At 33.5% G+C, this 15,852-nt stretch overlaps 3 protein-coding genes across 7 annotated transcripts in view; 1 reads left to right on the forward strand and 2 right to left on the reverse strand.

Moving 5' to 3' along the window:
- Positions 1-4,032, reverse strand: part of LOC105828827 (allantoinase) — a 23,716-nt gene extending 19,684 nt beyond the window's left edge. The window contains exons 1-3 of one of the 3 annotated variants that reach the window (XM_036284280.1): positions 3,478-4,032; positions 3,243-3,412; positions 3,039-3,153 (exon numbers count right to left, since the gene is read on the reverse strand). In XM_036284280.1, coding sequence (XP_036140173.1) covers positions 3,039-3,153; positions 3,243-3,412; positions 3,478-3,633 — 441 coding nt within the window. In that variant the 5' untranslated portion in view covers positions 3,634-4,032. The remainder of the gene's footprint in view (positions 1-3,038; positions 3,154-3,242; positions 3,413-3,477) is intronic. The other 2 variants (XM_036284281.1, XM_036284279.1) reach the window with 2 other exon arrangements.
- LOC105837982 lies at positions 885-9,816 on the forward strand. 3 transcript variants are annotated; one of them, XM_028191195.2, is made up of 15 exons: positions 885-1,084; positions 1,176-1,293; positions 1,395-1,656; positions 1,741-1,881; positions 1,974-2,064; positions 2,275-2,411; positions 2,624-2,756; positions 4,936-5,055; positions 5,446-5,563; positions 8,167-8,431; positions 8,500-8,646; positions 8,754-8,844; positions 9,064-9,200; positions 9,512-9,644; positions 9,719-9,816. In XM_028191195.2, the coding sequence occupies exons 1-15, from the start codon at positions 971-973 to the stop codon at positions 9,770-9,772; spliced, it is 2,061 nt and encodes a 686-aa protein (XP_028046996.2). In that variant the 5' UTR covers positions 885-970; the 3' UTR covers positions 9,773-9,816. The 3 variants fall into 3 exon arrangements, with proteins under 3 accessions (XP_028046996.2, XP_028047000.2, XP_028047003.1); XM_028191199.2 differs by lacking the exon at positions 8,500-8,646 and having other exon boundaries at positions 9,512-9,816; XM_028191202.2 differs by lacking the exons at positions 8,500-8,646; positions 8,754-8,844; positions 9,064-9,200 and having other exon boundaries at positions 9,512-9,816.
- Positions 9,817-9,931: 115 nt separating this feature from the next.
- The window catches only part of LOC105837988, a 62,779-nt gene continuing 56,858 nt past the window's right edge, over positions 9,932-15,852 (reverse strand). Inside the window, 6 exon segments of the mRNA XM_036284278.1 lie at positions 9,932-10,973; positions 11,179-11,326; positions 11,475-12,714; positions 12,716-13,705; positions 13,809-13,960; positions 14,889-15,123. Of these exon segments, the coding sequence (XP_036140171.1) occupies positions 10,910-10,973; positions 11,179-11,326; positions 11,475-12,714; positions 12,716-13,705; positions 13,809-13,960; positions 14,889-15,111 (2,817 nt within the window). The 5' untranslated portion in view covers positions 15,112-15,123 and the 3' untranslated portion in view covers positions 9,932-10,909.

Genomic DNA, 15,852 nt, shown 5'->3' on the forward strand with positions numbered 1-15,852 from the left:
CTGTTAATTATAATCTCTTCAGAAAAGTTTTTTGTCTCGCGGCTTAACAGCTAGTAAAATAGTTTCAATATCAATAGTGACTTATGGTACAGTACGTACAAGTCTTCTAAAATTTTACTTGCAACGAAAAAAGACAATTTATATATACCTTTGTATTTTAAGGTGGTGCGAATAGATCTATCCTATTTTGACATTTTTATCTCTCAGAGACTATATCGTTCCATACATTTTGTAAAATTTTCTCAATTTTACTAAAATCATTACGTATAGTAATATTTTATCTGTAGTAGTCACTAGAAACTGCTTAAATTTCCTTTATTATTAGCGTTTTAAAATTCACATTTGCAATCACTTTTACGACTTTAATAGTTGTAATTCATAATTGTGAACATAAAAGAGGCATATGATCAATAAAACAATAAGACAGGGCATAGAATGTATGTTCTCCCTCTTATAGTTATTACTCGCGTTTTTTACTGCGTCACGCGACATCATTATTTTAGTATGTGATATGCTGAAAAAAATATGCGACAAATACTACTTTGGAAAACGAGAGAGGTAAAATGTCAGTTGTATAGTAATATGATGTTACGGCGGAAACGGTCACTTCGCGCTGACGATTCCCCGATATTTCATAATTTCTGACAGCTTGGACTTAACAAAGAGTCTATGGCGCACGTAGCACGCGTCATTCGTATCGTAGCTGCGTAACAGAAAACAAAATATTATGTTGGTGCACGTTCTGCGAGAATACAATGTTAATAAGATATTTTTGTCACGCTTAGGTCTTTGGCCGTACCAAAGTAAGCTCGTGAGAAATTCGTTACCAATTCTTTATCTTATATTTGAAATAAGTTTTTTCTCGTCCGAGGTAATGTGTATTAATCAATGTTCAGACACAGTCTCTTACAATATAGCTCTGTCGCCACATGTGTTTCGGTTTAAAAGTTGTCGTTACACGTAGATTTTAATGTTGTATGATCATCAAGACGATTCACAAATGATCTTTGAAGGTTTCTATCAATTTGTCGTATCAAACGCCTTTATAGTAAGGCTATGGAATGAGATTTGGAATCGCGACAAGGTGAGTCTTTTCTAAACAATATGTACGTCATATAAAATTCTTAATTACTCTCTCCATGATTTTTATGAATATATTCTACTGTTACGATCAGTTCCGTCATTTATACGAAACCATGAATAATCATTGGGATATATTCACAAATGAATTAGAAGTTCGTATTCTGAAAAATTATTCTAATATATCACGAAAGTTTACAATATTTTATTCAAGTAAGTACACGATTTTTAAAATAGCGAGAATAATAATGATTACGAAATATGATGCATTAAAAATTATTAATGCGGAAAACATGTCTTTTATGAAATTACAGCTATGATGTATCTTTTAAGTTCAATGTTCATAGTAATCCCGTTGACACCAGTGTTCCTAGATATCATATTGCCTTTGAACGAATCGCGTCCACGAATCTTAGCGATCGAAGTTGAATTAAAAGTAGATACAGACGAGTACTTTGTGCCAATTTTTTTATACACTACTGCTATAATTGTAATAGGTATAAGCATAATGGTGGGTGTCGACACAATGCATTTCACGTGTACCACTCATGCGTGTAGTTTATTCTCAATTGTCGGGTAAGTATATTGCAAGCAACATGCATACAATAAATAATTAAATCATTTTGATAAATACTTCAAGAAATCATAAGTATCTTGTAGTGAAGAAATTGAAAATATTACATCGACACAATATTTGCAAAAATGTAAATGTGGCTTGAATAAACATCATGAATTATCGAGAGAACAAATGATATATCAGCAATACGTTACGTGTTTAAGAAAATATCAGCTTGCATTAAAGTAAGCCATGTTTTCGCAGATCATTTTTCAAGGATTGTATTTTGTGTATTATACAATAAATTACTAGATTACTTTACTATTATGATTCTTAGGTTTGTCGATATATTGAATTCGACGCATCAAACGGCTGCAATATTTTTTTTATTATTGATTGGTGCTTCTTTAAGTTTGACTGGAGTTCGAGTAAGAATTAAATAATTGTTTTTCAATAAAATATATCATTAAAAAAACGTAAAAATAAATAGTTAGCAAGAACACTTTTTAATAAATTTGAAATAAGATAAAATAACTTCTGTTGTGATGTAATATATTTAGAAAAATAATATTCTAATAATAGAATCTACTACGTTATTACACAATTTTTTTTAAACTTTTTATCACTTTTGATTATAGGTCGTTTATGTGTTAGACCAACTCGAAGAAATGATTAGATTTTTGTTTATAATTATGGGAGCATTAATGCAATTGTTGATTATGTGTTATGCTGGTCAGAAATTAATGGACGAAAGCCAGAACGTATTTCATCGAGCGTAATAATTATTTTGTATTCTTAAGTATATTTACATACACATTTACAAATGCATACTTCAGAATATCGTTTTATTAAAACGATATTTAAGATAAATTCAATTTTAATTTATAAACGAGCTTTAATTGTCATTCTTTTGTAAAAATGAGAAAAGATGGAATAATTTTAAAATTCATTAAAATTTTAGCATCTATTTTGGAACTTGTTTTTCAGTTACGCAGCGGAATGGTATTTGTTTTCACCCAGATTAAAATCTTTGCTAATTATAACTCTTTATAGAAGTCTCGTACCGTGCAGTTTGACTGTAGGTAAATTCTTTCCGTTATCAATGTCGACTTATGCCACGGTAAGTACGAGGTGTTTCGAGCTTATAATTAGTCTTTATAAGTGCACGGAAAATGACTTACGCGTTTTTGTGATCAATTTAAGGTGGTACGAGGGGCTATGTCTTATTTCACAGCATTTTTGTCGTTAAAAAATTAATTTATCCAAATTTCCGATAAAAAAACAACTTTAGATTTATTTTAGAACCGTTATTCTTCAAATATAGTTTTATATATATCCATATGTATTTAGCGTAATATTATATATGCATAAATATATTTATTTAAAAATTTGTGAAACGTACTTGATTTCCTGGTATCACGCCGCCCCAGAATGCAACGTCTACAAATGATTTCGCGTACGCTTCTCTCGCTTTAGTTTTGAGATTATCTAAAGTAGTAGTGGGCGGAATAGAATTCCTACAACATGTGAGATAGATACGTATGTTCGAAAGGTAATTTCACCGTTCAGACCGGCTGTTTTTATACAGGGAAACATAGATTATTACAAAGGCATATCCGCGATTGTGGTGACACCGCCAGCCGCGGCCGCTCGTGTGGCGGTGTGAAATCCTTCCCATTCGGTTCTTCCGGGCTCATTTACATGCACGTGTGAGTCTATTATTCCAGGCATTAACACTAACGAGCCGCAATCATTAAACGGAATGCCGGGATATTTCTGAAACGCACATACGTCAATTTGCATTTCGTTCCCTCCCCCGAATAACGCAATGCAAGATTTACCTGTGACAAATATCGTACAACGTCTTCACTAGTGTCGTATAATATTTCTTGTATTTTTTCATCGCTCACGACCAACGTGGCCGGCCGAACGCCATCCGCGAAGACTGTTCTTTGAGACACAAAAGCACAGATATGCGAATCTTCTTGAAATTGCATGACGAGTATGGTGTACGGTTAAGCATCAACTGCGTCTGCGACGCGTAATTCGTGTCTATAAATAGTTTAGAGATTGAATGTCTTATCAAGTGACACTCCTAGAGTATACATATATACATATAAGTATATTAACGTGACATTGCATTTACGAGCTTGTAACAAGTGCAATTGTGTGAAAAAGTTACGAGTTATTATTATAATAAGGAATTTATTTGTTTATCTTCTTACAATATTATTTTTATATTTATAAACTTACAATAAGACTTTGCTTTTCAAATCTTAGACTTATCGAATATCGTATGTATGTACAGCGCACTGAAATCTTGAAGTCTTGAAGAAGACTTGACTGTGGTCTTCATGATTCCAAAATTGATTTAATAATAAATAATGATAACAAATAATGACTTTTTATAGAAATAAAAAAGATGTTTTATCTTTTTGGAAAGTTCTTAGGGAATAATTGCTTATCAAAAAACAATTTTTAGAGTAAACATTTACATGGTAAATGCAAAAATTTAACTAGTTTTTTGAGTGAATTTTAAGAATATTCATATTCTTGATATAGATAGAACAAGGGTTACACAATATAAAATTTAGTTAAATATTAATAAATATAAGAAACTGTAAAAACATCATTTCTTCTCAGGTATTCAAAATTTTGAATTTGTTTATTGATACTGTAGCTTGAGAAAGTATAGAGAAACAAAAAGAATTTATAAATTTAAAATCAAACAGAGGACGAAGCAATCCTTCATTGACATTATTCTTACATTCTGAACCATTGTCGTGTCACGCGACTTCAGCGTGCGAAAGTCACTTCAGGGAAATATGCATGAAAATTATGGTTGACAAATAGGTTCCAGTCAGTTTTCGAAATACAAGTAACATAACGCGCTGTGACAATAAATGGCACCCTGTAATTTTATAGTTCTACATTTATTATTCCAACTCGTGTCGCGAAATCGATCGAACGGCTCATGTCGCGCTCCCTCATTTTCGTTGCAGCTCGCAACAAGCAAAAAAGAAATATGTTAGTAAATATAACTCGGGAGTATAATATCAATAGAATATTTTTGTGGAGTTTGGGTCTTTGGCCGTTCCAATGTAAGCTCGCGAGATGTTTGTTACCATTGTTCTTGTTTGTATTTGAAATAAGTTACTTGCCATTCGAGGTAATATGCGATCATTATATTTTAATTTCTTAGTTCGTTTAATTAGTTTTTAAACACGTCTATAATGTCAAAAGATATTGCTTTTTTCTGTATAATACATTTAATAAATTATAATATAATTTATCTGTAGATAATAACATTATGTATACACAGACGCAATGGGAAAATGGTTTTTGAATGCCTGTATCAAATAGTTATATCGACGGCTTTTCTCATAAAGTTATTAAATCAGATTTGGAATCGTAACAAGGTAATTATCCATTTATTATAGATTTCTCATTTTCCTCATTAATTTTCATTTAAATAAATCTCTTATACATATGTATATACTTTATATTTTATTGACACACAAAGAATAATTTTATTAAGGTATCTAAAAATTTAGCTCTGTGTGTGTGTGTGTGTGTTTGAATACAGATTTAAAAATAATTTTACTGATTAATATATTGTGTTACAAGTGCGATAGGTTGGCTGTGGGTGAACGCACTCGCATGTAATAGCCGATCTTGTAACACAATGTACAATTATCGAACTTGTAACACAATGTACAATTTCAGATCTGTATTCCTCTTTCTTTAAAGAAAAATTTTTAGATAATTCATTAAAACTGTTTTCTTCGTGCATATTTTTTTGCACTTAGTTTCGTCGTTTATACGAAAGTATGGAAGATCATTGGAATATATTTTCAAATGATGTGGAAGTTCAAGTTTTGAGAAATTATTCTTATATATCGCATAAATTTACATTATTTTATTCAAGTAAGTAGATTATATGTATATTTAGAGAAAGAAAAAAATTAAGAAGTAATGATAAACGTACATAGAAAAAAAGCTGTTGTCAATTAAATCAGTGTAATTGAAATTAATATTATTGAAGTAATCATCAATATTAATGAACAAAAATCAGCAATAATTGTTTTAATAATTGTGACAGTTGGTTTAGTAATATCAATGCTTTTGGAAAATGTGATTGAACGATCGATATATTTATATATCTCAATTACATATTTTTTATTATAATTGCATATGCAATTAATAGTTTTGTTTATATGTACTTGAATTCTATGTAATTCATATAATTATGTCTGTTGTCAATTTAACTATGTAAAATAATAAAAACAAATCAGCCGCGGAGTTGAAAATACTTTAATTGATTCAAATGCATTATTTTTTTAATTTAAATACAATGTATTTAATTTTTATATTTTTTATATATTAGAACAAATCAAGAATTTGTCAGATGTTATATTGACTCCTTATTGCATTTATGTACAATTATATCTTTAGAAGAAATGGAAATGTGTTTATATTAATTATATATAGGCTTGATACAATCAACACATGTAATTATTAATGTTGTTGTGTATATGTAGATAAAAATATTATTAAGTACACGTTTTAATTGCATCAAGCGTATGTGTAATTATTATAAAATCTTTCTATTCCCTGTAAATAAATTAATATATATAATTCAATAATATTGAAGTATCAAAATATATGATTCAAGTAATGCTGTCAACTCAATTACGTGAAATGATTAAAACAAAGAGTTAATGCTATTATAATTTACACAAATACATTATGATAGAATGAAAATAAGATGCATTTAATGTTTAATATTGTTGAACATTGAAAATTCAAACCATTTAAGTATTGTGTCAATAATAAATAGGTTTGTGTGAAGTATATTTTATTCTTAGAATGGCATTTTTTCACTACCCATCACTATGTGGCGTGTTATCTCGTAAACAAAATGCTACTGTCTTATGAATATAAAGAGCTCGTCAAGAGCGTGGAAGAAAGCAAGATTTTGCCATCGACATATAATACTAAACTAAAATATGTCAGTCTATAAAAGAGACTGAGAAAGACAGAATTATGAAAACTTTTATTTAAGAAAATTAATATTTTAATTAAATTAAATTTATTTTAGACTAGCTATGCCCTGCCACGCGTTGCTGTGGCTCTCTATTCTTATGCTACGTTTTTTTCAAATTTTCTTTGCTTTTGTTGTTTAACTTTCAAGAGTCTTGCTTTATTGTTGCACTTTTTATTTTATTTTTGAATAAGCATTTATCTATCTTTAATAAATCTAATATTCATTCATTTATGTACTTCTAACTTTTTTTTCTAAAAGCTGCCATGGATTTAGAAATCCATTCAAAAGACTGTTTTAAATGAGTTCCTTTTTTTCAATAAAATAACAACCATCTTTATTTTTCTTATTACCTTAATTTAAACACAATAGAAACATTCTTCGCCTCTCCCGGTCTCTCCCCGTCTCTCCTGGTTTCTCCCCGTCTCTCCCGGTCTCTACCCGTCTCTCCCCGTCTCTCCCGGTCTCTCCCGGTTACTCCCCGTCTCTCCCGGTCTCTCCCCGTCTCTCCCGATCTCTCCCCGTCTTTCCCAGTCTCTCCCCGTCTCTCCCTGTTTCTCTGCGTCTCTCCCGGTCTCTCCCCGTCTCTCCCCATCTCTACCCGTCTCTCCCGGTCTCTCCCCGTCTCTCCCGGTCTCTCCCGGTCTCTCCCGGTCTCTCCTCGTCTCTTCCCGTCTCTCCTAATTTCTCCCCGTCTCTTCCGGTCTCTCCCGGTCTCTCCCCGTCTCTCCCGATTTCTCCCCGTTGTTTACATTTAGCATTATTACATAATTACAAAGTATTTTATTCTCAACTTTGAAAATTTGTTATACTCTAATATGTATTCACTATAATATTATATGATTTATATATATACATAATTTGTTTAATATGCATAATAGAAATTACAACTAATAACAAATGAATTGCATGAATCATTTATTTAGTTGGCAGCCCCCAATTACACCGTTTAATTGAAACAAGTTGCTTTTTTATTGATTTTATAGCTTTTTTTTCAGTGTATACTTTATATATACATAATACATAACAAATATTTGTGTGAGAAAAATCGGCTATTTTCTACAAGTGCTTGATCCTCACGAGTAAAGAAATAGTCGCACATGTAACACACAATATTCTTTGTTACCTGTGCGTCGAAGTGTGATCTTTGAGTTTGATTTGACAGATTAGGATTAGATTCGCGAAAGTAACGAAGCGTCAACAGTTATCGTATGCGTGTTGCGAGATGATATACTTGTAGTACGATGCAAGTGTCGGAATGAAGAGCAAGGTGTGGGAAAGTGATCAAGCGTGCGAGATTTGGAATTCTTGCACGACTTTTCCGCACATTTGATCGGTAGAGGAATGAGTTATTTTTGCGACAAAAGTGTCCGTGTGCAATCGACAATTTTGCGGCTTGGTAGAAGATCACGAAAAGGACCATTTTCGATGCACATGTAACAAAATAGATATTATTAAAAGAATAACACATTTTATATATTTGTAGTACTAACATACACGATGATGTCAATGTTTATAATAATACCATCAATAGGACCAATGCTTCTCGATATCTTGCTACCTCTTAATAAATCACGTCCGCGAAATGTCGCAATATATAGCGAATACGGAGTAGATAAAGATAAGTATTTTGTACCGATATTTTTGTATACCTCTCTTATAATTATTTTTGGTATGGCCATTTTTGTGTCTGTTGATAGCATGCATATAGCATGTACCGCGCACGCATGCAGCTTATTCCAACTTATTGGGTAAGTAAGGGACAGTAAAATGACCACACAATAATATGTTTCTACTAAACATTGCACACACGTTGCAGTCAACAAATTAAAAACGTAATATCGAATGTACATGTCGACAACGAAATTAACGAAATCAAATGTTGCCCAAAGTATAACATGTTCAACGAGAAAATTATATATCGAAACTATATTATGTGTATAAAGAAATATCAACTTGCTTTAGAGTAAGAGACTTTCCTTCGTGTCATCTTTCATGTTTTCTTTTACGCCAAAAATGTTATTATGAAAGTATCTAATAAAACATATGATTAATTAAAATCATCGTTATTAGATATGTCAATATATTGAATGATACGCATAAGATTGTTGGATTTTGCTTCTTATTAACGATCGGTGCGGTCTTCAGTTTAGTTGGAATTCGAGTGAGCATTAAGCATTTAATATTTATTAATATACATAATTCTTAAATATCTAACTTTCCAACAATTAGCATCGATACATTACTTCGTAATACTAGCTAGTATTGATATATTATTTTATTTAAAAATTTCATGATATAAATTTTGTGAAAATTTGATTATAGATTATAGATTAATTTCAGATGATGTGTGAATGATGATAATACCTTTAATATATTATAGATTTTCTATGTGTTAGACCAAGTAGAAGAATTGCTTAGATTTGCGTTTATAATCATGGGAGCGTTGTTGCAACTGATAATCTTGTGCTATTCCGGTCAAAAGTTAATGGACGAAAGTCAGAACATATTCCAACGAGCGTAATGTTTTATATTCTCATATATTTTCATCAGTTTTTACTTTAAAATTTGTAAATTGGTTTTTGAGTATTTTAAAATAAAAGTTATTCAAATTATTTCTCAATCACAAAACACACACACACACACACATACAATATTTATACATATAAAGTATATTACGCAAAAATATAAATTTCTAATATATTAAAGTTATTAGATAAGATTTTTCTAAAAAGTCAAATTTGTCAGTTTATAATTTTTTCTAGAAGTTTGCATGACATTTGTTGAAAATATAAATAAAAACTAATTTTTAAAAATATATACTTTTTCAGTTACGCGGCGGAATGGTACAAATTCTCACCAAGGCTAAAATCATTGTTGATCATAACTCTTTACAGAAGTATTGTGCCGTCCAAACTGACAGCAGGTAATATATTTCCGTTGTCAATGTCGGTCTTCGCTATGGTAAGTATAAGAGAATCCAAAAAAATAATTTATAGCATGCAAGAAATGATTCATACATTTCTAATCACTTTAAGGTGGTGCGAACAGGTATATCTTACTTCACGGCATTCTTATCATTACAAAATTGATTAGTTTCAAGATATAAATGTTTAGCTAATTCTTTACTGACATGTCTTCGATATAAATAAATTGTAGATAAAAATTCAATGCCTACTATACTGTAGCTTATAAGATAACTATAAAGTGCTTGGTTTTAAAAGAATAAAGTTTATACTACGTATGTTTTCTTTTAACAAAATCACATTTATTATTAAATACAACTCGTATAATATCAGCCGATGCGACTACAATCATTATCACAGCATTTTGCAGGTAGACATTCGTAATGTCAGTCTCTTAACAAAATAACTTAACGAGAATTACTAATTATCATAGTATAAAGTAAACACATTTAATGACTTTCGTGCTTTCGGATGCAACTAACTAACTTTTTAGTGTTCGTGTAAGTCGATTTACACAAGAATATATTTTTAAATAAAAACATTTGTTAAATCCACGACGCTGTTAAGTTAAACCATATTCCAAGTTGTTAGCATACGACATCTAACAGGACATGGCTACACAATATCGTTATTGTTAACTAATTCTACTTTATTACTTTACTTAACATTTCTTTAACGTGTAATGTTTATATCTAAATAGATATATTCTAAAGAAAAAATGCAAATATTTCAATAGTGATATAATTTAATATTCTGCAAAATTTATCTTCCTCCTTTTTTCGAAAGAGGATAGATTAATTAAATATAAAAGAGATGAAAGCATAAATAAATACGGATTACTTTTATCTCTGAGATCTTATTTAAAGAGTTCAAGTTCAATATTACATATATAACACAATGCAAAATATTCTTATTTATGAAAAAGATCTATTAGAAAAAAAGTTGTTACGAATATTATTTGTTAGCGAAAGTAATAGATTGATATCACAATTGCAGTTCAATTATGATCTATATATGTATACTTTTCTGTATACAAAATATTATTAAAAGTAAGTTAAGATGCTAACCGAAATGCATGAAAAATTTAGAACATAAATAACCTTTTATTTCAATTATTTTTAAATATTTAGATGTAAGATTTTAATAAACTTATAAAGTTAAGTGGTTGTATGTAATAGGAAATTTCATAACTTCTTAGGTAATTCATTACGTTTTTAGAAGCGAAATTAATAATATAATTAACGACCACATAAATAGCAAGTTTTATTCGTCGGTGGACTTCGTTAATTTGTCGAGGCAATCATACGACTTTGATTGTGTAACGTATCTGCAACATAAGGAAAACCTTTATTAGAGAGATTTCATATATTTATTATCATTAATTAACAAAGCTGATAGCAAAAAGCTCACAAAGATTACAATCTTTATAAATATAATTGTTAGTTAATCGTTAAGAGAGCAAAGCAAAAACTAACCGTGTTAATAGCTAAATGTTAATCTTAATTGCGTGATTTGCAATTGGTTGACACAACCGTTTATGCGTTGGATCTCTTCGGGCGACGTGAAGTATCAAGTTTCCGGCTTTGGCGCTCTTGAACATCTGCAATGCCTTGGCATGTGTTAGGCCGTCCAATGAAGAACCATTGATCGCCAAAATTTCATCTCCCACTTTCAGAGTACCTTTAATATTACAAGTAAACCGTTGCAGACATTAATTGGCTCTGATATTATTACATAATATATATACATATATATTTTTGTAAATTAATTAATTAATTAATTTTACATTGTAGATAAGCTGCAATAATGTTTTGTTGGAAAAAAATACCTTCTTCTGCAGCTTGTCCACCGGATATAATATCCTTCACAAAAATACCCATGCGTCCTTTATTGCTGTCCACGCCGCCGACGATGGAAAAGCCCAATTTCTTCGGTGCGCCCTTTTCCAGTATGATTGTCAACAGATCAAAAGATAAACTGGACCCTCGTCGAACGGCAGGCGCCTCGGCGCTTCGTTTTCTCACGACCTGGAATTTCTTCATACCCGTCATTTTTTGGAGGTTGACGGTTGCATCGTCAACGGCGGAAAGGATTCTAGCGTTCGTCGAAGATGACACGTTGCCGGAAGAGGAAGCTTCAGCTCTTTTGTTCTTCGAGATCCACGCATCGGGATCGCTTCGCGTTCGCGTCAAGGCGTTGCCCCATGTGTCGCCGATCTCCTTGCCGAAAGTCGGATTCGGTTCTCTTGCGATTTGTAGTTCGACCGTGCCGATACAACTTCGCAAAGCATTTCGTGCTTCTGCCATCGACATGCCGCGTATCCTACGTCCACAGACTCGAACGATCTCGTCGCCGATGCGAAATTGTTTCGACTTAGCCGCCTCGCCGTTAGGATCCATCTTGGCGATCACGTAGAATGGTCTGGCCGCCTCGCACCGTTCGACCGAAATACCGAGACCCGCCGCGCGATTCACCGTCAGTTTCATTGTTTTTAATTCACGCCGTGTTAAAATTTTGTTAGCGGCAGCGACAGGTTTAGTAACGGAAGATATAGGAACCGAGGATTTACAAGTGCTCTTCTTTGCTGCGTTCCTCGTAACGTCTAACGCATCGAGTTCTAGAGTGGAACGTGATCTCTTTGGGCTGTAGTATCGTAAAGGATTAATCATCGCATCGGATAAAGAATTAATTTTGTTGGCCGGTGGACTGTCCTTGCACGGAGACGCTGCATGGTCCAACAGGTGTAGTACACTTGGGCTGGAGCACTTTCGGTTTTTAGACTTCATGTCTTTCAGTAAATTTTGAAGTTTAGCTATTTGAGTTACGTTAATATGATTATCCGGCGTCGCACAAAGTTTTCTTTCATCAATGTCGACTTTCATCTTGGTATCTTCGATGCCACCACGTGCATCAGCATCGTCACACCGCAATGTAACATCAAGACTGTTACAATCTGTCACTTGGAGTTTCGTTAAATTCTCGTCGAGCCGAGCGGAAGTCGTGGACGCTGCTCTCATTAGATCCTCGCTAGTCTTTGATGAGAGATCTCCTTCCATCTTAGAATAAACTAGCTGTTAAATCCGATTGGTCTTCCAGAAAATTGGCAAAGGTATCCTCGTCGCAGCTGTCCGTGTCATCATCCTCCGATATTAACACGGTAGACTGGGTTGTGGTCGAATCATTGAAGGAAGGTTTGCTTGCTACGGTATCGACAGCGGCATCTGCGACGTTGACCTCGACCTTCGAGACACACGTTTCCGATGTCGAACGTGGTTCGGTCACTGTATCTGTGTTCTTTTTCCGCAAGATACCACCGGACAAAGATAAGTCAATGCCGCGATAATCATCCGATGTTATCGAGAAACTGCGCGGTTTCAATAAAGGAGGCACCGTTGACTTTTCGCTATCTGGCGAATCCGCGCCGGTTCGCGTACTGTCCGAATCGTAACCGCTCTCGTCACAACCTATACGCAGATTACTCAGAAGATCTTCCAGACCAGTTAGCGAGCTGGAAGATAATCCCTGGGGACACGAAGACCCTTTAGCTTCATTGACGCCGGCGTTACCGGCATTAGATTGACGATCAAGTCCCGTTCGCGTCGGAAGTGCACTCTTTGCTTCCCTCGAAGCTTTCGCATTCGCGCTCGTTTCAACGTTCTCTAACGTTTCTCCCGCGAACGTGTCACCCTGACGCGTCTTCAGAACCTCGTGATTCTTCAATATGTAATCCAGGACTCGGTGCTGCTCCTGAAGATCCTGTATACTACGACTCAGCTGCAACTTTTTTTGGCGGAGAAACATCTCCCGATCGATTCCAGCGAACTCGCGATCATCGAAATTCTCTGGACAGATACTCAGGAAGGGGATCTTTCTGATCGCTCCTTCGCTGAGAGTTTTTTCCATCGGGCAATGGCTAACATTGACGACCCCATCCTCCTCCTGTATCGTCGCGGTTCTCGTACAACTCTTGCCATTAAGAGAATGATCGCCGGTCCTAAAGAGGTTTCTCAACGATTCTACTCTGGGAATTCTTTTTGGTCTTGAGAATTCGCTAGGTCCCTAAAAATGTTGATTATTATGATAATATCTCTCGGAACGAAAGCTTTATTCGGCATGTCTTAGCTAATACGACGTAGTGTATGTTAAGCTACTGTTATGTTACATTTTCGTTCTCGTTTGACATCTGATCGTAGCCGATTTTCCGATGCGGGCTCCACCGTCGTCGTCGTCGTGGCACTGAAAGCAATTCGGAGCTGTCCGATCTCTTCATTTGATCCCATCGTCGTCCCATCTTTCGCCCCCACGTCGAAAGTCCTTTCGAGAGGGGGCAAAGGTGCAATCAATTTTAAGACCTCAATCAAGATTAATCTTAACTTTGTTATTGTTTATTATGGATAAAAGCAAAGCGATATAAATACGAATGCTGCGCGAAATGTACGCACATTATTACGCATAAAAACAATATTTTTGTGCTAAAAAAAGCAGTTATTAATTTTTTAATTTTCTTCTTTTAACATGCTAAATGCCGGTGCTGGCCACCGGTGACCAACAATATAAAATATAAGTAAAAAGAGAGAAATAATATCCTGATATTAAACATTACAATTTTAAGATCTTGAGTCAGCATCGCTCAAGTTGATGATGTCGTGCGGCGCAAACGAAAAATTAAACGGAATAAACTCGGCGTAATATGTTAAGTAACGATTATCTTTGTTAAAAATATCTTTTTGATAATAGTCTTAAAATACATTCATTATTTACTTGAAACAAGTAATTTTTATTTAAAATAAACTTCGGTGTACCACATACGTACAGAAAAATATGTAGGTACTTGAATTAAATAAATATCACTTATTTCAAACGATTCATAAGTTTATATATCCGCAAATCTATCATGTTCATCATAAGCATCAATTTATTCAAAATATATTCTAAATCCTAATTAGTAACTTAATACTTCAGTCAAGAATATTAAGTTGGAAATAAAATTTTGACTTACTATTATTTAGACTTTTCTTCGATTCAATTTTATAATATTCTTTGAAGGAGTATAAATTTCAGTTTTTAAATATATAATAATAGATTTTCCTAAAATTTGTGATAAATTTAAAACTATTATCAAGAAAATATTATTTGGTAAAAATGACTGTTATTTATTACTATTAGAGGAAAAAAGTAAATAAAGTAATGACTTTTCTTGGCACTATTTTGTGTGTTATATATCATCTTAATATATTCCTACCTTTACGAGTCAGAATAGAGGAGTCAGTTGATTCTTTCTGCGTGTCAATTTCTTCTTTGTCAGGAAGAGTACCTTCCAATCTATCATCTGTCTTCGACTTCTTCTCCGATCTTTCCGACGCATTGCTTTCGGCATTATTCGTAGTCGCAACGTCTTGAGATATAGGTACAGCCGAAACGAGCTGTGGGCTCGTGTCGGGCATATAACGTTTAAATAGACGCATCGCAAACGTGTGCTGCAAATAAAATTACTGACTATAACGCAAATTATAGCATAAATGCATAAATATATATGTATGTGCAAACGGAAGACGTTTCAAGCACGCGGAAAGTAAATAATGAATTTTACAGTTGATAAGCACGTATTTTATCATTTTTTCCCTTTCTTTATTTTAACATATTGCATTTGTAAACTTGTAACGAGTACTCATAATGTTGAAACTTAAATCGAGGAAAACGCCCCTTAAATTTAAAGATTCTACCGGTATCGGCTACGGTAATTTCTACGGAACACCCTATACGTATAAAGGAAGAAAAGTAAAGAAAGAAGAGAAACGTAGAAGGGAAAGGTAGAGGCTTCGTGAGACAGCCTCGGACTTCCTTGAAAGGTTTGTCGTCGGATGACGTCAGCCCTCGTCCACAAAACGGTCGCCGTCGCGTATGTACATCTGTCGTTCGCTCATATGTGTGTTCCGCGTTTTTGAATAAAAAAGGAGCAAATGAACCGCAAGAAGAGCATTGCAGGTAGGTAATCGGACAATGAACCCGTTTACATGTTCTCTTCCTCTTATTCCTTGTTTTTTTTTTTCGCATCGCATTTGCATCGCCTCCACACGATTTGTTCCATCGGAGAGTTAGAACACTCTCACGCCTATTAAACAAATGTAATTATGCTTACGCATTTTAATATTGCTCAGTTGAAGAATCAGTGATAAAAAAAAAAAGAGTAAGATTATCGTAACGGT

This window comes from Monomorium pharaonis, chromosome 3 (genome assembly GCF_013373865.1).
Source record: "Monomorium pharaonis isolate MP-MQ-018 chromosome 3, ASM1337386v2, whole genome shotgun sequence".
NCBI classification, from domain to species: Eukaryota; Metazoa; Arthropoda; class Insecta; order Hymenoptera; family Formicidae; genus Monomorium; species Monomorium pharaonis.